General features: G+C 40.1%; 1 protein-coding gene and 1 pseudogene across 1 annotated transcript; both read left to right on the forward strand.

The window, feature by feature from the left end:
* The first annotated feature begins 878 nt into the window (after positions 1–878).
* On the forward strand, positions 879–1,815 carry LOC128060781 (olfactory receptor 52R1-like; annotated as a pseudogene).
* Positions 1,816–16,411: 14,596 nt separating this feature from the next.
* LOC128060710 (olfactory receptor 52R1) lies at positions 16,412–17,365 on the forward strand. Its single transcript, XM_052653089.1, has one exon. It carries the CDS (start codon positions 16,421–16,423, stop codon positions 17,363–17,365), a length of 945 nt encoding a protein of 314 aa, XP_052509049.1. The 5' UTR covers positions 16,412–16,420.
* The last annotated feature ends 3,118 nt before the right edge of the window (positions 17,366–20,483 follow it).

Raw genomic sequence — 20,483 nt, forward strand, 5'->3', positions numbered from 1 at the left:
GAGATTCTCATGTAAAATCTAAAGTACATTTTGACTTTGAACAACTTTGACCAGTTTGCAAACTGGTCAGTGAAAGTGTGCATGAAGTCCAAAGGAAGACAGGACACATGGGATAGAGGCCTGATTCAGCCCCTTGCCAGGTTGATGCCCTTGGCTAGCATGCTTGCTCCACCTCCCAGACATCAGCCCTGTCCTGAGAGGGGTCAGAGGGAACATACAGTCCAGTCCTCCTCCTGGGGTCTCTATATGGTAAGGTCCTTGGCTTTGGGGGTCTCAGAACATATCAGCAGGGAGATGACAGGGTCTTCTGCATAGTCATCCCTCATGGAGAAGTAGGAGCCCTCTCCCTGCCAGAAAGGAAAAGCAGATCACTGCTCCCCACATCCTCAGAGCATGGATCCACCATGCAGGGATATTGTGGTGCTGTGTAGTGAACCAATTGCTTTCCTATGGAAGGACTTCTCAAGAGGAATGAAGGGACCTATGCTTAGGGTAAACAAATGAGTTGTCAGTTCTAAATTGAAAAGAAGGGAAAGAATATTATGATGTTATTTGTCAAGATAGTTTTCCTTTCACAGATTCTATTTCCAAAAAGGTATTACTCTTATGAAATATTATTATTACTGTAGCTTGTATATTCTGACCCCCTTTGCATGGACATAAATATGACTAAATAATAATGAGTGACATTATTTTATATTGCAAGTTTTTATTTATTAAGATAGTTGAAATTATTCTGGTTTAACATCAACTCCAGCTGCTCTATTATTCAATTATTCCATCCAAGATATTATAAATAATAATCATGACTGCTTTTAATGTTATCCCCTGAAAGGAGTAGATTACCTTCCCAGTGGAGAAACATTAACCATCCTATGATGTTGACTTCAGGGAATAGCTCTTCTCATCCTGTGCCCTTCATCCTCCTCGGGATCCCAGGATTGGAGAATTCTGTTTCCAGTTGCCTTTCCATTCTGTGCCATGTATGTTGTGGCTCTAGTCGGCAATATCACTCTCCTTCATGTAATTCGAACTGACCTCACCTTGCATGAGCCCATGTACCTCTTTCTGGCCATGCTGGCTACCACTGACCTGGTCCTCTCCACGTCCACACAACCTGAAATGCTGGCCATATTCTGGTTTCACGATCATGAGATTGAATACCATGCCTGCCTCATCCAGTTGTTCTTCATCCATGCCTTTTCTTCAGTGGAGTCCGGATTGCTCATGGCTATGGCCTTGGACCGTTACGTGGCTATCTGCTTCCCACTGCATCATTCTAGTATCCTGACCCCATGTGTCATGGGTAAACTGGGGGGCAGATGTGATGATGAGAGGGCTTCTGTGAGTGAGTCCCTTCTGCTTTATGGTGTCCAGGATATGCTTCTGCCCCAGTCGGATCATCCCCCAGTCATACTGTGAGCACATGGCTGTGCTGAAGTTGGTGTGCGCTGACACCAGAGTTAATCACGCATATGGGCTCTTTGCAGCCTTCTCTGTGGTTGACTTTGATGTTATTTTCATCAGTGTATCCTATGTGATGATCTGGAGAACTATGCTGTGGTTACCTTCAGGTGAAGCCCAGTTCAAAGCTTTTGGCACATGTGACTCCCAAGTCATCTTGGCTGTTTATGTCCCTGCTCTCTTTACTTTCCTCACCCACTGCTTTGGATATCAAGTGCCCCAAATGGTACATGTCATGTTAGCTATTCTCTATCTCCTGGTACCTCCCATGCTCAACCCCATCATCTACGGAGTTAGAACCAACAGATCAGGGACAGGGTTGTTCAAGGATGTTGTGGAAAAGACCCTTGAGTCAAAGCTTAGGGATATGACCATCCCAGTCACCCCACTGATCTGGGGACATAAATAGAGAAGGCTCAACACGATATTGCATATTGTCAGAAGATCATCTCTATGAACAACTGACTCAGAAGATAGCCATCCTCCTGAAGCCACAGGGGCAATTTTCAGGATACTCTGAATATGATTCTCTGAAAAAAGTTATTGATAATGAACACAGGGTTGACCTATGTTCATCATTAGAAAAGAAAAGAGTAAAAGACATGCTCACCTATCAAATTTGTGAAGATCTGAAAAGAATATCATCTTCCATGGACAAACAAGATGACATTTCCTCTTGAATGGTTGGTAGAAGGATAAGTTGGTATACCTTGTGATAAAGGAATTTAGAAATTTCCATGGAAACTGTTTAAAAGTTCTGTATCTTCCCCAAGCTTGTAATTTATTTATAGAAATAGAATTGCTTCCTATGGATTCATTATTTATAAAAATAAGAGCAGGAAAACATTCAAATATGGATTTATAAGAAAGCAGATATAGTAATGAGCAATTGAATGTTATTTATCATTTAAATACTGTATTTTCAAAATGTATCTAATGGTGTGGGAGTGATCAAGATATAATGTGAAACTGAAAAAAGATTGCCCATATGGCTGATTTCAATTCTAAAAAGGAATATAGGTGCATAGAAACGGATTCAGGAAATGCATCCTAATGCTATAACAATTAATGACAGTATTGAGATTTGTGGTATTTCGATGTTCTTTTTGCACCTTTGTGTATTTCTCAAAATTATTCATGATTGAAAAGTTTAGTTTCAGTGTGAGAAAAAAAAGTAATTGAAATAACAATAAAACTATACCGAAGAGGTTAATTCAGTGCCAAAGCCTAGAGGGGTGGCGTGGACAATCTGAGAGCATTAGGGACTCTTTAATAATTTCCAGAAATGTTTGGAAATATAGACATAACATTGCTGCCATACATAATATTGCTGACAGTGTCTTGAGACTGCTAATATTGAGAATTAGGTAGACTAAATGCTGGTCTGTCTTAACAAAATTTGCTGATGCTCTGATGATAATTGATTTCAAATGAAATTTTGGAAAAAAATTGAGGAAGGAGCATCTCCTTGAAAATAACTGTTGTCGAGTTGAAGATAGTAAGAAAGTCACTAGAAATTTTGTTATTTATTAATATTCAATTTCCTTTTAAATGAAAATTTTAAGGTATATTAAAAACTACATGTCCTTCATTTTTCTTATTTTTTTCAACTTTTTTGAGTTGTATGAAGCATACAAATATTTGCACATATTTAATGCATACATTTTGATGAGTTTGAACATAGGTGTATACCTCTGATACCATCACCACAATCAAGGTGATAAACATATGTATCACATTTACAGTATCTGTACTTTTATTCTCATGCACTACTCTCTTGTCAAAGCCAATGGTGAAGAAGGTCCTAAAATAGAGGCTCTTATGTTATTAAAACCAACATCAGATGAAGGTGCTTTAAGAGAAATCAGAAGTATTTGTTTTTCACAAGAGAAACAGCTAATGGAGCTTAAAGGAGCCTTCAGAAATGAATGGGTATTCTGAACGACCATTGTCAAAATTTCTAATTTTTAGAGTTCTGAGGAACCATGATCCCCTTATTAGTAAATCAATAAATAATTATGATTCTCTCTCTTTGTCTTTTAAAATTTGTTTTATGGCTGTATAACTTGAAACAATAAAATGCAAATATTTGTAATGCATAGTTTAATGAGTTTGTGCACGCACACTCAGTCTCTTGAGTTGTGTCTGGCTCTTTGAGACCCTATGGATTGTAGCTTGCCAGACTCCTTTGTCTATGCAATTCTCCAGGCAAGAATACTGGATATGTGGCCGTGCCTTCCTCCAGAGGGTATTCCTAACTCAGGGATTGAACCCAAGTTTCCTGTGTCTCCTGCATTGCAAGCATATTCTTTATCTACTGAGTCACCTAGGAAGCCCCAGTTGAATGAGTTCTGACTCATGTAAATGCCTGTGTGGGTACCCGCCCATTTATGATATAGAAAATTTCTATCACTTGATAAAGATTTTTGCTGCCTCTTTGTATTTAAACACCCCCTTCATCCCAAGCAGACAATTCCTGATCTGATTTCTTTCTCTATATATTATTATTTTTCCTTCCAAAACTTGAGCCTTATGTCTAGCTCAGAATACAGCTTTTCAGATTCATCCATATTGTTGAATGTACCTGAGTGATTCATTTCCTATTATTGCTCAGTAGTATGTTTTGTTTTTTCTACATACCTCAATTGTTATCTTTCTCCCTTCCTTCAGCCCTAATTTACATATGCTCTTGTAGCTATATAAAATATGATATATTCATTTTTCATTTATTTGAACTTTAAAGCGAGTCAGTTTTGATTTAAATGTGTTTAAATACATGTTATTCAATAGAGAATCTAACATACATATTATGACTAGGAAAAAATGATGACGTTATTCTGCATAACTAAACACATATCACTGTAAAAGAAAGCATTCATTCAACAAAATAAATTATTTTCTTTGACTCTGATTCAATATGTCATATTTTGTTTAATTTACATTGGACCATGGATTTCTGGGAAAACTTCCTCATATCACTAGCATTCAAATTGTCTTTCATTTTGCTCACTAGGATAAAGACAAGCTTTTAGCATCATCTCACTAATGACTTTCTGCTAATTATTCTTAATGGTGCTAAAAGCTTTCAAAATTTCATGAGCATACAAACATCCCTAACCTCTTGTTAAAATGAAAATTCTGTTTCATTAGGTCTGAGGGCAGGCCTGAATCAGGAATTTCTGACAACACTTCCACTTTGAGGCCCTATTTTGTGCAAGACTTTAATACATTCTGCACTTTTAAAGGCGTGTTGGAATGCTCTTTTCTTGAGATTACTTTACATGGCACCCTTCAGTAATTTATACTTAGTTAACAATTCTAATCGGTTGTTGAAATTTTTTTGCATATATGTTTCCTTTTGATAAAATACATAATCCACTGTTAATCAAAAAATATGGGTGTGACATTTAAATGATAAATTTTCTATGTGTTCTGCCAGTGTAAAATGTCTCTCTGATTTTTTCCTTTTACACTTCGTTGATAGATTGACTACATATACAGAATTACTAGGCTTTAAATAATTTTCTTTGAACACTTTAAGGTTTACCTAAATACAGTGAATGAGAGTAAAGTTAGCATTCTGGTTCTGTGTGTCTACACTCTAAAACCTTAACCTCTCTGTGCCTTAGATTCTCTACCTGTACAATGAGAAGGCTGATACCTATTTCATTGGGTTGTTGTAGAGAATACATAACTACACGGTTTAAAATCCTCTAGAGTACAACCTGGCACAGAGAAACTATTAAACAAATGTCACACATTCATTACTAGGCCTGAGTAGCCTAAAACTAAATGTCTTTCTTTTGAAGTTGATAAGTTCCGTATTTTAAAGCCTTAGTCTCCAGTCTTTATCCTGGCACGCTGAAACTCCACAGTATTATTTCCACAAATACTTTTTTCCCAGTTCTTTATCTTCCCCTTCTTTACAGAGTAGTGTTTTATTGGATAAATGTTGCAAAATTTCATTAATCTCTGATTGACAGATATTTGGGTTTCCACATTTTAGCTGTTATTATGTACACAGCTACTTTAAATATGCTCTTTTTATCAACTGAAATATAGTTGAATCACAAAGTTATGATATTCCTACTTTTTGTTGTAAGTATTAACCAATTATTTGGTGTATGCAACTTGAAGTGGGCCTGCTTCATCAAAATAAGCCTGACTTTTTTAGAAGTAGCCAAAAAGATTCCTGATGGGGCTGTCCTCAGTGCCTGAGGGCCCCAAGTGCCCCACAGTTTTTTTCAACACTTAGTGTCCCAGTGCATTTTGTTTAGTTATTCTAATGATTTTGTATTTGTATCTCTTTGTGGTTTGAATTTTCATTTCCCTAATGAATAATGAGTTGAGCATATTTTCATGCATGTACTAGATGTTCATTTACTTCCCTTTGTGAAGTGTCTCTTAAATCATAGGCTTGGAATTTTAATGAGTTCTTTATTTCTCTACTGATTGTGAAATTTTGTTTTTCAGATACAAGCAATGTGATTATTTTCTTCATCTGTGGGTTTCTTTTTTACCTTTATATCTTTTGTAGATTGATGAAGTTTAAATACTTATTTTTTTCTTTAAAATCTGTTTTGTGTCCTAAGAAATCTTTACTTTCCTTCAGTTCATGACAATATTATCCTATTAATTTTTCTCATAATATTTATAGCTTTAGCTTCTAAATTTAGGTTTATACTATATTGCAAAAAAATATGTTTTACGTTGAGGTAGGAATTAAATTTCATTTTGGTTTTTATACAAATACCCAGTTGTTCTAGGCACATATTTTTCTGTCACTGAAGTTCATTGATTTCGCTGATGAAAATTACTTAATTATATTTGGGGCTGTTTCTGACTTCTTCCTGATTTTCTTCTAGAGTGTATTGATCTATTCTTCAATAAAGAAAAGATTACCTCTTGGGTATGTGGAACACTAAGCATGTATGTTCTGTAGGATCATATGTAGATGAACAATTTACTTGGAGCTATATTAAAAAATCCAATGGCTCATGTTAAGTGAATTATTTACAGATGATGTCTTAGAATAATGTAAAAATGCATTTATTGTTATATTAGTTTGCAATGGTTCACTTAACAATGTAACAAAAGCTGAGTGGCTTAAACAACAGAAATTGATTGTGTCACAGTTTTGGAGCCTAGAGGTCCAAGATTAAGATGTCACCAGGGCTGATTCCTTCTAATGGCTCTGAAGAAGAACCTGTACCTTGCATATCTCTTAGCTTCTGGTGATTTTCTGGAAACCTTGCCATATTAACATATTAACATAATCTCTGACTTCATGTCTACATGGCATTCTTTTTGTGTGCAAGTCTCAGTTCAGTTCAGTTCAGCTCAATAGCTCAGTCATGTCTGACTCTTTGCAACCCCATGGAATACAGCATGCCAGGCTCCCCTGTCCATCACCAACCCCGAAGCATTCTCAAACTCATGTCCATAGAGTTGATAATGCCATCCAACCATCTCATCCTCTGTCATCCCCTTCTCCTTTGCCCTCAATCCTTCCCAGCATCAGGGTCTTTTCAAATTGTCAGCTCTTCACATCAGGTGTCCAAAGTATTGGAGTTTCAGCTTCGGCATCAGTCCTTCCAATGAATATTCAGGACTGATTTCCTTTAGGAGTGACTGGTTGGATCTCCTTGCAGCCCAAGGGACTCTCAAGAGTCTTCTCCAACACCACAGTTCAGAAGTATCACTTCTTCAGTGCTCAGCTTTCTTTATAGTCCAACTCTCACATCCATACATGACTTCTTGAAAAACCATAACTTTGACTAGATGGACTTTGTCAGCAAAGCAATGTCTCTGCTTTTTAATATGTTGGCTAGGTTGGTCATAGCTTTTCTTCCAAGGAGCATGCATCATTTAATTTCATGGCTGCGGTCACCATCTGCAGTGACTTTTGCAGCCCAAAAAATAAATTCTGTCACTATTCCACTGTTTCTCCATCTATTTGCCATGAAGTGATGGAACTAGATGGCATGATCTTAATTTTCTGAATGTGGAGTTTTAAGCCAGCTTTTTCATTCTCCTCTTTTACTTTCATCAAGAGGCTCTTAGTTCTTCTTCACTTTCTGCCATAAAGGTAGTATAATCTGCATATCTGAGGTTATTGATATTTCTCCTGACAATCTTAATTACAGCTTGTGCTTCATACAGCCAAGTATTTCACATGATGTACTCTGCATATAAGTTAAATAAACAGGGTGACAATATGCAGCCTTGATGTACTCCTTTCCTGATTTGGAACCAGTCTGTTGTTCCACGTCCAGTTCCAACTGTCACTTCTTGACCTGCATACAGAGTTCTCAGGAGGCAGGTCAGGTAGTCTGGTATTCCCATCTCGAAGAATTCTCCACAGTTTGTTGTGATCTGCAAAGTCAAAGGCTTTGCATAGTCAATAAAGCAGAAGTGGATGTTCTTTGGAAATTTTGCTTTTTTGATGACCCAGCAGATGTTGGCAATTTGATCGCTGGTTCCTCTGCCTTTTCTAAATCCAGCTTGAATATCTTGAAGTTCACAGTTCACGTCTTGTTGAAGCCTGGCTTAGAAAATTTTGAGCATTCCTTTGTTAACATGTGAAAAGAGTGCAATTGTGCAATAGTTTGAACATTCTTTGGCATCGCTTTTCTTTGGGATTGGAATGAAAACTGACCTTTTCCAGTCCTGTGGCCAATGCTGAGTTTTCCAAATTTCCTGGCATATTGAGTGCAGCATTTTTACAGCATCATCTTTTAGGATTTGAAATAGCTTGACTGGAATCCCATCACCTCCACTAGCTTTGTTCATAGTGATGCTTCCTAAGGCTCATTTGACTTTGCATTCCAGGATGTCTGGCTCTAGGTGAGTGATCACACAATCATAGTTATCTAGGTCATGAAGATCTTTTTTGTAAAGTTCTTCTGTGTATTCTTGCCACCTCTTCTTAATATCTTCTGCTTCTGTTAGGTCCATAACATTTCTGTCCTTTATTGTGACCACCTTTGCATGCAGTGTTCCACTGGTATCTCTAATTTTCTTGAAGAGATCTCTAGTCTCCCATTTTATTGTTTTCCTCTATTTCTTTGCATTGATCACTGAGGAAGACTTTCTTATCTCTCCTTGCTATTCTTTGGAACTCTGCATTCAGATGGGTGTATCTTTTCTTTTCTCCTTTGTCTTTAGCATCTCTTCTTTTCTCAGCTATTTTTAAGGCCTCCTCAGACAACCATTTTGCCCCTTTGCATTTCTTTTTCTTGGGTATGGTCTTGATCAGAGCCTCCTGTACAACGTCACAAATGCTTGTCCATAATTCTTCAGGCACTCTGCCTATCAGATCTCGTCCCTTGAATCTGTTTGTTACTTCCACTGTATAATTGTAAGAGATTCGATTCAGGTTGTACCTGAATGGTCTAGCGGTTTTCCGTACTTTCTTCAATTTAAGTCTGAATTTGGAAAGAAGGAGTTCATGATCTGAACCACAGCCAGCTCTTGGTCTTGTTTCACTGACTCTATACAGCTTCTCCATATTTGGCTGCAAAGAATATAATCAATCTGAAATCAGTATTGACCGTCTGGTGATGTCCATGTGTAGAGTCTTCTCTTGTGTTGTTGGAAGAGGGTGTTTGTTATGACCAGTGGTTCTCTTATGAAAACTCTATTAGCTTTTGTCCTTCTTCATTTTGTACTCCAAGGCCAAATTTGTCTGTTACTCCAGGTATGTCTTGACTTCTTACTTTTGCATTCCAGTACCCTATAAGGAAAAGGACATCTTTTTTGGATGTTAGTTCTAGAAAGTCTTGTAGGTCTACATAGAATCATTCACCTTCAGCTTCTTTATCATTACTAGTTGGGGCATAGACTTGTATTTCTGTGATATTGAATGGTTTGCCTTGGAAACGAACAGAAATCATTCTATCATTTTTGAGATTGCATCCAAGTATTGCATTCTGGACCCTTTTGTTGACTATGATGGCTACTCCATTTCTTCTAAGGGTTTCTTGCCCACAGTAGTAAATATAATGGTCATCTGATTTAAATTTGCCCATTCCAGTCCATTTTAGTTCACTGATTCCTAAAATGTTGATGTTCACTCTTGCCATCTCCTGTTTGATCACTTCCAATTTACCTTGATTCATGGAGCTAACATTCCAGGTTCCTACGCTATATTGTTCTTTACAGCATTGAACTTTACTTCCATCACCAGTCACATCCACAACTGGGTGTTGTTTTTGCTTTGGCTCTTTCTCTTCATTCTTTCTGGAGTTAATCCTCCTCTCTTCTCCAGTAGCATATTGGGCACCTACTGATCTCAGGAGTTCATCTTTCAGTGTCCTATCTTTTTGCATTTTCATACTGTTCATGGAGTTCTCAAGGCAAGAATACTGAAGTGGTTTTCCATTGCCTTCTCCAGTGGACCACATTTTGTCAAAACATCTCCACCATGACCTGTCCATCTAAGCTCAATCAAGATGGCAGAGTAGAAGGACATGCACTTATCTTCACTCATATTCTCTTGCGAGAACTCCAAAATTATAACTCACTGCTTAATAACCGTCTACAGGAAAATATTGGATCCCACCAAAAAAAATACCCTATGTCCAAGGGCAAAGGAGAAGCCCCAGCAAGATGGTAGGAGGGGTGAAATTGCATTTAGAATCAAACCCCATACCCACCAGAGATGCTCAAACAAAACCTTATGCACATCAGGAGACCCCACAGAGACTGAGCCAGACCTGCCTTTGAGTGTTTGAGTGTCTCCCGTGGAGGTATGGGTCAGCAGTGGCCTGCCACAGGGGCAGGGGCTCTGGGTGCAGCAGACCTGGTTATAGTAAGCCCTCTTAGATGGTGTCACCATTAATCCTACCATAGAGCCACCAAAACTTTCACAGGACTGGGGAAACAGACTCTTGGAGGGCACAAACAAAACCTTGTGCACACCAGGACCCAGGAGAAAGGAGCAGAGACCTCACAAGAAACTGACTCAGATTTTCCTGTGAGTGTCCAGGGGTCTCAGATGGAGGCATGGGTCAGCGGTGGCCTGCTGAAGGGTCGGGGGCACTGAGTGCAGCAGTGCGTGTATGGGACTTTTGAAGGAGTTTGCCATTATTTTCATTACCTCCACCATAGTTTGGGCCTTGCCCATCAACATAAAATTGGATTAAATATTTACTGAGTATTGGCTCACCCATCAAAACAAGACCCAGTTTCCCCCATCAGTCAGTCTCTCTTATCAGGAAGCTTCCATAAGCTTCTTATCCTTATCCATCAGAGGACAGACAGAATGAAAATCACAATCACAGAAATCTAATCAAACTGATCACATGGACCACAGTCTTGCCTAACTCAATGAAACTATGAGCCATGCTTTGTAGGTGCATGTCTCAGTGTCCAAATTTTCCCTTTTTAGAAGGAGATCAGTCATATTGACTAGGAACCCACTCTACGTCAGCATGAAATTATCATTACTAGTTTATTTTCATTTAATTTTATTATTTATTTATTATTAGTTATAATTACATCTGCAATGAGCTTGTTTCCAAAGAGTCGGACATGACTGAGCCACTAAGCACAGCACAACATGAGCTTATTTCCAAATGAGGTCACACTCAGAGGTACTAGAGATTAGAACATCAGTATCTGAATTCAAGTCCTTACTGTTGAAGTCAAATCCACCCTCTGTACTCCAGCACGAAACTAATTCTCAGACAGAGTTTTAGGTGAAATAGAAAATAGTGGCTTTATTGCTATTGTAATGCCCTCATACTCTGTGTCCGAATCTGGAGGGATTATGAAGAGTTTTATAGTAATGGCTCAAAGAAGGCATGGTCAGCTATTGGACAGTCTTCTGATTGGTTGGTGGTGTGCTAATAAGTGGAAGTCAGCATCATCAACCCTCTGGTTCCAAGGGGTCTGGGGTCTACAGGTTTGTGGGAAGCATACAGTTAATTTCTCCCATCTGGTGGGATTTTCAGATCTGCAAAACAGTTCAAAGATATTGTTATGTATATCCCTTGAGAGAGGATCAGGACACTGCCCCAAGGCTGCACTATTTTGTGTATGTGTGCGGGAGGGGGGTTATTTTGACTGTTCCTCCTTTTATCTCTGTATCACCTCCCTTCCCTCATTAGCAACTGTTGAACCCACTTACTGGAATTCAGGGAGTCAAGGATACTGAATGAAGACTATTTCCTGTAACTAAGAAATTATGTTGCAGGAAGGAGAATACCTTCCAGAGCCCACTGGTCAACCAGTGGCTCAATGGCTTAATGATAAGCAATATTCTTTTCTTACTGAAATGGCAGTTGACGTTCTTTTCTCCACATGTATGGTGACCTCGCCCTCACAGAGCCCTGCGTCACACTAAAATGTATACTTCATGCAAGTAATTATTTGTCCTTGCAGGTATATACAATTTCACATACATACATCCTCAAGAAAATCCATTTCTTTACATACATAGTTATTACTATCATTCAGATATACACATCAATATACATGGTAAATGAACACACTTGCACATTGCACAAAATATCCCTTCAGTTGTAAATATACATACTCTGGCAAACAATAAAGTACATGCATATAGATAAACTTACACTCATACGATCAGTGGACATGAATTTGAGCAAACTCCAGGAGGCAATGAAGGACAGGGAAGCCTGGTGTCCTGCAGTCTTTGGGGTCGCAAAGACTCAGACATGTCTTAGTAACTGAACAAAAAAATCTCAGCAACACACATTATTATGTGTGCATTCAAATGCACACATATAGAGAATGCACACATATAGAGAAGAAGAGAGATTTAGGGGTTAATGCTTCCGCTTCTAGTCTCCAGGCTTAGAGGAAGTCAGTTCAAGTATGAGGCAGTGGGACCTAGGAGGGCGGAGACAACTGGTGCTTGGGGGAAGGGAAAGTGTAAACACTCATAGGTTTTAAAGAGGCTCCATTCGGTGTTCTTGGTTATAAGCTGTTTTCCAGAAGCCATTTACAGTTGTGTCCGGTAAAGTTGGAGTTGATGAGAGATAAAGCAGAGCTTTCAGTGAGGGGTGCCTTGGACCCCAGTTATCTCTGCCCATCCCAGGAAACAATAGGACTCAGAGTCTTCAAGGAGCTAGAGGCATGGTGTGCTCTGTGCAGAAAGGCCTGACTCAGTGGGGGCTCCAGGCCCAGAGATCATGACTGCTGATCTCTAGCCTGAGATAGGAAGAAGACTTGCTACTTATTCTGTGTCTTCCAGGAAAATTCTAGAAAAGTAGAAGGACTACCTCCTTACACAATCCATCCAGGAAGGAGGTTGGATCAGGACCCCGTACTACTCTAGTATTATGGTTCTGGGTCTTAGTTTTAAATGCTCAAAGTAATAAAACAGAGTGTAAAATTCCTGGAAGCTGTTCCTTAGCAAGATCTCAGCCCATTTAGTCTTCATCCCTTTGAGTTTGAGCAACATGGATTGAACTGATATTTCATCAGGTGAGTGATAATGAAGGTACCCAATTTCAAAGGAACACAGCAGAAAGTGCAGAGAGGAAAGAGAGGCGCCTCTCAAGAAGCTCCCATCTTCCACTTAGACTTGAATTTCAGGTCAGCTCTTCTCCTCCACTGTCGACCAAGGAAGAAAATCTGAGACCAGAAGGTCAGAGCCAGCAGAACAGAAGAATAGAATGAAGACGCTGAGAGGCATCACTTATGAGGGACCTTGATCTGTGAAAAGGCCATGGGAGAGTCTGGAAAATAGATCTATCAGAGGAGAGAAACTGGTTTTGAAAGAAGCTACAGTATATGAGTAGCTGGACCCTGGCTGAGAAGAGAGTCACCACATCAAAGCAAGTTTATATAACAGGTGAGTTTATATTAGGGTTCGTGGGCAGATTCAATGAAGATGCCATTCAGCAGTCTATACTCAGAGATGACAGAAAATCCACCTAGAACCTATTGTGGAGGGATCCAGTTCAACAACTTAGTGGGGTTCCAGATTCAAATGCAGATCTATCAGTAATTCACGAAACAATTTCACAAGTTCCCTTTGTATCTGGCTTTTTCATGACAGGGCAACAATCACTGCTGTATCCTATCAGCATGGGTGTTCCAATCAGTCACTACTTAGCAGAGGCAGTATTGTGGACCACCAAGACCACTGGGTGTGGAGCTGTGCACTTGGCACTAACTTATTGTGTGATTTCAAGCAAATCATGTAGCTACCCTCAGTTCTGTTTCTCTCATTGTAAATAAAGATGCAGAAGCTTTATGAGAGAAACAATAAAATGCAAAAGTGTATAGTGTTGTAGCTACAAAAATAGCAATATCTTTCAGAATTAATCAAAGGGATTATTATTCATTTTGATAAATTTATATCCAGCATCATCACTAGTACCCACTGAAACAGTGACGATGACCCAAGTATGCTTTTCCAAGTGACCTTAAGCCTCAGTGACTATGTCCTTGCAAGTGAAGAGTGACATACAGGAGGTGAAAAGAGGGAAATGAGGGAGTCTCTAGAGTAAACACAATATATGACTGTTTGAGAACATAAGGCCAGGTCAAAGGGGATAAAACACAGCCTAGTGCCCAGATAATGTATGTGTTTCTGAATTTCATTTTTTATGATTGGTGACTTTGTTTTTAATTGCTAAGCCTTGTATGTGTGTGTCTTAGTTGCTCATTCATGTCCGACTCTTTGACACCCCATGAACTATAGCCCAGAAGAGTTGTGTCCGACTCTTTTGCAACCCCATGGACTGTAGCCTGCCAGGCTCCTCTGTCCATGGGATTTTCCAGGCCAATGATACTAGAATGGGTTGCCATTTCCTTCTCCAGGGGATCTTCCCCATCCAGGGATCAAAGCTGTGTCTCCTGCATTAGCAGGCAGATTCTTTACCACTGAGCCACCTGGAAAGCCCCAAATATCTACTATCTAGGAAGGATGGTAAAGTTTTCAATTTAGAGCAGAACTTATAGAATCTTAGTTCCACTTGTTTCACAATGTTACAAATCTAGAGAAGATCAGAAAAAGGCTAGGTTTATTTCAGATTCTGCATAAACCCTTCTTAGGAACCACTGAGTCAGGTGAATGAAACATTTGTTCATACCCAGAGGTGATTTGATAAAGGGAGTTTGAAAAGATACTCTCCTTGACTATGTCTTTCTGTTATGAAAGAGGTAAGATCTAATGCTTTCAAAGACTTGTGTCAACTGAGATTAAATTGTGTAAAGATATTGGGTAAGAACCAGGTGTGTTTTTTGCCATTGACTCTGAGATAGACAGTGGTCAGCAGTGGGATCAGACACAAGCATCAATCCTTGTGATACCAGAAAATACCAGCAGAGGATGATGTTCCCAAAGTCCAACCCTGGCCAGCAGGGCAACCGCTAGTGTGAGAAATGGACATAACTGTCTTGTGGGTTTGGAGCCAATGTGGAAGGTTCTGTCAGACATTGTAAGATGTGGAAAATTGGTCCATGACTCCATTGCTACTGAATAATGACCTTTATTTGTTAGTTTCTTCAGCCAACATTGATTAAATTCCCTTTCTTTGTAAAGCAGAGGTTCTAGAAAGAGAGCACAGCTCAGGAATAACTTCATGAAAGTTACCACTTAGGACAAGGGTTGAAAAACTATAGTCTGCACCAGCTCCACTTTGCAGCATGGTTTTAAAAATAAAGTTTTGTTGGAGCACAGCCACATCCACAAGTTAGATATTGACTCTGGCTTCTTTCATGCTACAATACCTATGCTAACTAGTTTTAACAGAGATTCTGTGGCCCACGGAGCCTAAAATATTCATGATTTGACCAAGGAAAGTTTTTTGATTCTCCAACTGAGGAGTCATACACTAAATCCATTATAGGTACACAATTGGTCAGTCCTTTACCTACCAACCCAAATCTTCACAGTAATGGTCTTAGAGTTAAAACTAACTCAGTAATACACTGCTATGGTCCTTTAAGTCAAAGTGTTTTCCAGAGTGACTTCCTACTTTGAAAAGTGGCCCACGTGTTGCTGCTGTTTTAATTCAGGAGTGTGAGGCCCCTTCACGGAGACTGTTGTTTATAGATCTCTGTCTACTTCATCAGGATGTCTGTGTATACATCTAAGTATTTCTATAGATGGAAAAAAAGGGATTCTCATGTAAAAATTCAAATACATTCTGGCTCTAAACACTCGCAATACAGATCAGTCCAAGTGTGTATGACATTTACATTCTGGCTCTGAACACTCGCAATACAGATCAGTCCAAGTGTGTATGACATTCAGAGAAAGACAGGGTACCTGGGACAGAAGCCTGGCTCAGTCCCTAACCCTGTCTTGGGAGGGGTTAGGAGGAAGGCATGACTAGACTTCCTCCCGGGGCCTCGAGGACACAGTAGGATCCTTGGCCTTGGGAGTCTCAGAAGCTATCAGCAGGGAGATGATGGGGTCAGCTGCATACCTATCCCCGCTCAGAGAAGCAGGGGCCCTTTCACAGCTAGAAGAACAAGGACAGATCCCTGCTCCTCACATCATCAGAGCATGGGTCCTCCAGAAACTGATTCCTCATTGTGGTGTAGTGAACCAACTGCTTCCCTGATTTGGGGATTTCCAACAGGGATGAAATGACCTATGCAAAAGTTTAAGCAAATCAGTTGTCAGTTCTTACTAGAACACAGGGACAGAATTAATATGACATTATTTTTCAATTTTCCTTCTACATGTTCTTATTTTAAAAAATATTTGTTTCTTATAAAATATCATGGTTGCAGCTAGTGGTGTGTTCTGACCGCATATTCAAGAACATAAATGTAAGTAATGAACACAGATTAGCATCATTTTATATTGCAAAATTTTACTTATTAAAATAGCTGAAGTTATTCTGGTTTGCCATTCAACTTTTACCTTATTATTCAATTCTCATATCTAAATATAATAAATAATAATAAAGATTTATCTTAATGCTATCTCCTGCAGACAGTAGATTACCTTATAAGCCAGAGTGCAATGCTGACTTCAGGGAATAGCTCTTCTTATCCTGTGTCCTTCATCCTGCTTGGGATCCCAGGATTGGAGAATTCCCAGTTTTGGGCTGCCTTTCCATTCTGTGCCATGTATGTTGTGGCTCTAGTCGGCAATATCACTCTCCTTCGTGTAATCCGAACTGACCCCACCTTGCATGAGCCCATGTACCTCTTTCTGGCCATGCTGGCTACCACTGACCTGGTCCTCTCCACGTCCACACAACCTAAAATGCTGGCCATATTCTGGTTTCACGATCATGAGATTGAATATCATGCCTGCCTCATCCAGTTGTTCTTCATCCATGCCTTTTCTTCAGTGGAGTCCGGATTGCTCATGGCTATGGCCTTGGACCGTTATGTGGCTGTCTGCTTCCCACTGCATCATTCTAGTATCCTGACCCCATGTGTCGTGGGTAAACTGGGGGCAGGTGTGATGATGAGAGGGCTGCTGTGGGTGAGTCCTTTCTGTTTCATGGTGTCCAGGATGCCCTTCTGCCCCAGTCGGATCATCCCCCAGTCATACTGTGAGCACATGGCTGTGCTGAAGTTGGTGTGCGCTGACACTAGAGTAAATCGTGCATATGGACTTTTTGTGGCCTTCTCTGTAGTTGGCTTTGACATTATTGTCATCAGTGTATCCTATGGAATGATTCTGAGAACAGTGCTACAGTTACCCTCAAGTGAAGCCCGGCTCAAAGCTTTTGGCACATGTGCCTCCCATATCTGTGTCATCTTGGCTTTCTACATCCCGGCTCTCTTTACTTTCCTTACCCACCGCTTTGGACATCATGTGCCCCGAGTGGTACACATCATGTTTGCTATTCTCTACCTCCTGGTACCTCCCATGCTCAACCCCATCATCTATGGAGTTAGAACCAAACATATTAGGGACAAGGTTATTCAAGGATGTTGTGGGAAAAAACCCTGAGTCAAAGCATAGGGCTTCAACCACCCCAATCACCCCACTGATCTGGGAATATAAATGCGGAAGTTTGCCAGGATATCACATATCGTCACATAGTCATCTCTGTGAACAGCTGGCTCAGAGATCAGCCACCCTCCCGAAGTAAGAGGAACACTTTTCAGGATACCCTGAAAGTAGTGACTGATAATGAATACAAGTTTTACCTATGTTTGATCACTTACAGTGAATGATGTTGGATTTGTGATCTCCAAAGAAGATTTAGCTTCAGGACCAGGGACCAGGCTTAATCACTCAAGCTCTTGTGTGACAGTTTTATTACAGTGAAAAGGACAGAGAAACCTTCTGACATAGACATCAGAAGGGGGCGGAGAGTGCCCCACTCGTAGCCTTAGCAATTGGTTATTAGAGTAAATCAAAAGAATGTCTCAAGGTCGTAAAGGTCTTACCACACCCACTCCCACAATATACATTTTGAAATGTCAGGATTATTCAGAAGGTTCTTAAGAAGGAGAAGCATGTCCTCCAGCAGGATACATTGTTGTAAAATAATCATTCTTGCAGAGTTTAAGGAAAAACTCCTTGAGCAAGATGAGTTGATTTTTTTGTGTTATCATTAGCTCTGTGCGTAAAGAAAAAAATGTTTTATGTGACTAAGATGGAGGAATGTAGGGGAAAAAATGTGTGTCCTTTTCTCCTCGTCAAGAGCCCCAGACCCTTTTCTCTTTCTCAGGGGCCCCAGACTTCTTATCAACCCTGCTTTTTCACTATGCCAGAGCCTTTGACTGTGTGGATCACAATAAACTGTGGAAAATTCTTTAAGAGATGGGAATACCAGACCACCTTACCTGCCTGCTGCAAACCCTGTATGCAGGTCAAGAAGCAACAGTTAGAACCAGACATGGAACAGTAGATTGGTTCCAAATCGGGAAAGGAGTACGTCAAAGCTGTGTATTATCACCCTGCTTATTTAAATTATATGCACAGTAAGTAAGTAAGTAAGTAAAATCACTCAGTCGTGTCCGACTCTTTGTGACCCCATGGACTGCAGCCCACCAGGCTCCTCAGTCCATGGGATTCTCCAGGCAAGAATACTGGAGTGGGTTGCCATTTCCTTCTCCAGGGGATCTTCCAGACCCAGGGATCGAACCCGGGTCTCCTGCCATTGGAGGCAGATGCTTTAACCTCTGAGCTACCAGGGAAGCCCTATGCATAGTACATCATGTGAACTGCTGGGCTGGATGAAGCACAAACTGGAATCAAGATTACCGGGAGAAATATCAGTAACCTCAAATATGCAGATGACACCACCCTTAAGGCTGAAAGTGAAGAAGAACTAAAGAACTTCTTGATGAAAGTGAAAGAGGAGAGTGAAAAAGTTGGCCTAAAACTCAACATTCAGAAAACTAAGATCATGTCATCCGATCCTATCACTTCATGGCAAATAGATAGGGAAACAATGGAAACAGTGACAGACTTCATTTTCTTGGGCTCCAAAATCACTGCAGATAGTGACTGCAGCCATGAAATTAAAAGATGCTTGCTCCTTTGAAGGCAAGCTATGAAAATCCTAGGTAGCATATTAAAAAGCAAAGACACCACTTTGCCAACAAAGGTCCATCTAGTCAAAGTTATGGTTTTTCCAGTAATCATGTATGGATGTGAGAGTTGGACTATAAAGGCTGAGCAACAAAGGATGCATTTGAACTGTGTTGTTGGAGAAGACTCTTGAGAGTCCATTGTACAGGGAGGAGATCAAACCAGCCCATCCTAAAGGAAATCAGTCCTGAATATTCATTAGAAGGACTGATGCTGAAGCTGAAACTCCAGTACTTTGGCTACCTGATGCAAAGGACTGACTCATTGGCAAATACTCTGATTCTGGGAAAGATTAAGGGCAGGAGGAGAAGGTGGCAACAGAGAATGAGATGGTTGGATAGTATCACTGACTCAGTGGACATGAGTTTGAGCAAACTCTGGGAGATAATGAAGGACAGGGAAGCCTAGCATGCTGCAGTCCATGAGATCACAAAGAGTTGGACGCAACTTACCAACTGAACAATAAGAACAGGATATTTGCACAAAGGAAATTGCCCCACTGCAAATGTGGCTCCTGGTCCAAATTGGGTGCCCTGTCAGATCATGGGTGATGATACTAAACCAGGTTCCTGTGTCCTATGGTTAGTATATAAACTACTATTTGTCTTTAGCATACCCCAACAACTGTCTAAAGCATTGCAAATTGATTGGAACTTACATTCATCCTGGAGACCACAATCAACAGGAAAAACTGAGAAAATGAGGCATACATTGAAAAGGAGAATTGCTAAAATATGTCAATAAACTAACTTAACTTGGAATGAGGCTTTACCAGTTGCCTGCTACATATCAGGGTGGCTCCCAGAAGTAGGCTTAAATTAAGCCCCTTTGAAATATTGTATGATAAGCCATTTCAATTGTTCGGCTATAAATGCTCTGAAATAGCTAGCTGTAGCTAATTATGTTAAATCTTTGGACATTATAAAAACCTCTGTTCATGAGTTTTGCTCTATTATACTAACCTCTGATCTTGAGTAATGGGCTCAAGATCATGCCTTTTCAGTGCCACATAGAGGGGCTTTAACATGACCCTATAGTTTGGGATCCAAATCCAACAGAACCCTGCCATCCCCTGATACCCTCTCAGTTGTCTGCAGATCTTGGGTGCCCTCAAGCCTGGAAATGCCTGCTTCCTGTCAGGTGAAATACCCCACTATCCTTGGGAGAGGACAAAGCCCAGATAGATGACTTGTTTGCATATCTGGGCCTTTTTCTAGGAAACTTTTTATCCACAATTAGCCAAATAGTTCAGGGTTCTGATGGTATTTTGCAGACGTTTGTCATATGTAAGGTTAGCTATGAGCCAGTTATCCACATATTAGAGTAAAAGCCTTTCATCCAATATTAAGTTTCTAAGCTTCCAGCTGCCTATGCAACTGAAGTAGCCTTACATTTTTTCTAACCCAGTGATGGAGTCCTCCTTAAAACCCAGAGAGAACAGCGGGCTGAGGACCAACTGACTGCAAGGTAGACTGGACCATACAAGGTGTTATTCACCATGAGCTCATCTGTCAAACTGCCTGAG

This window comes from Budorcas taxicolor, chromosome 15, assembly GCF_023091745.1.
Source record: "Budorcas taxicolor isolate Tak-1 chromosome 15, Takin1.1, whole genome shotgun sequence".
Classification (NCBI taxonomy): domain Eukaryota; kingdom Metazoa; phylum Chordata; class Mammalia; order Artiodactyla; family Bovidae; genus Budorcas; species Budorcas taxicolor.

Bases quoted from the DNA above. Each gene is read 5' to 3' on its own strand.
- LOC128060710 (XM_052653089.1), top strand. From the start codon at position 16,421: ATGCTGACTTCAGGGAATAGCTCTTCTTATCCTGTGTCCTTCATCCTG.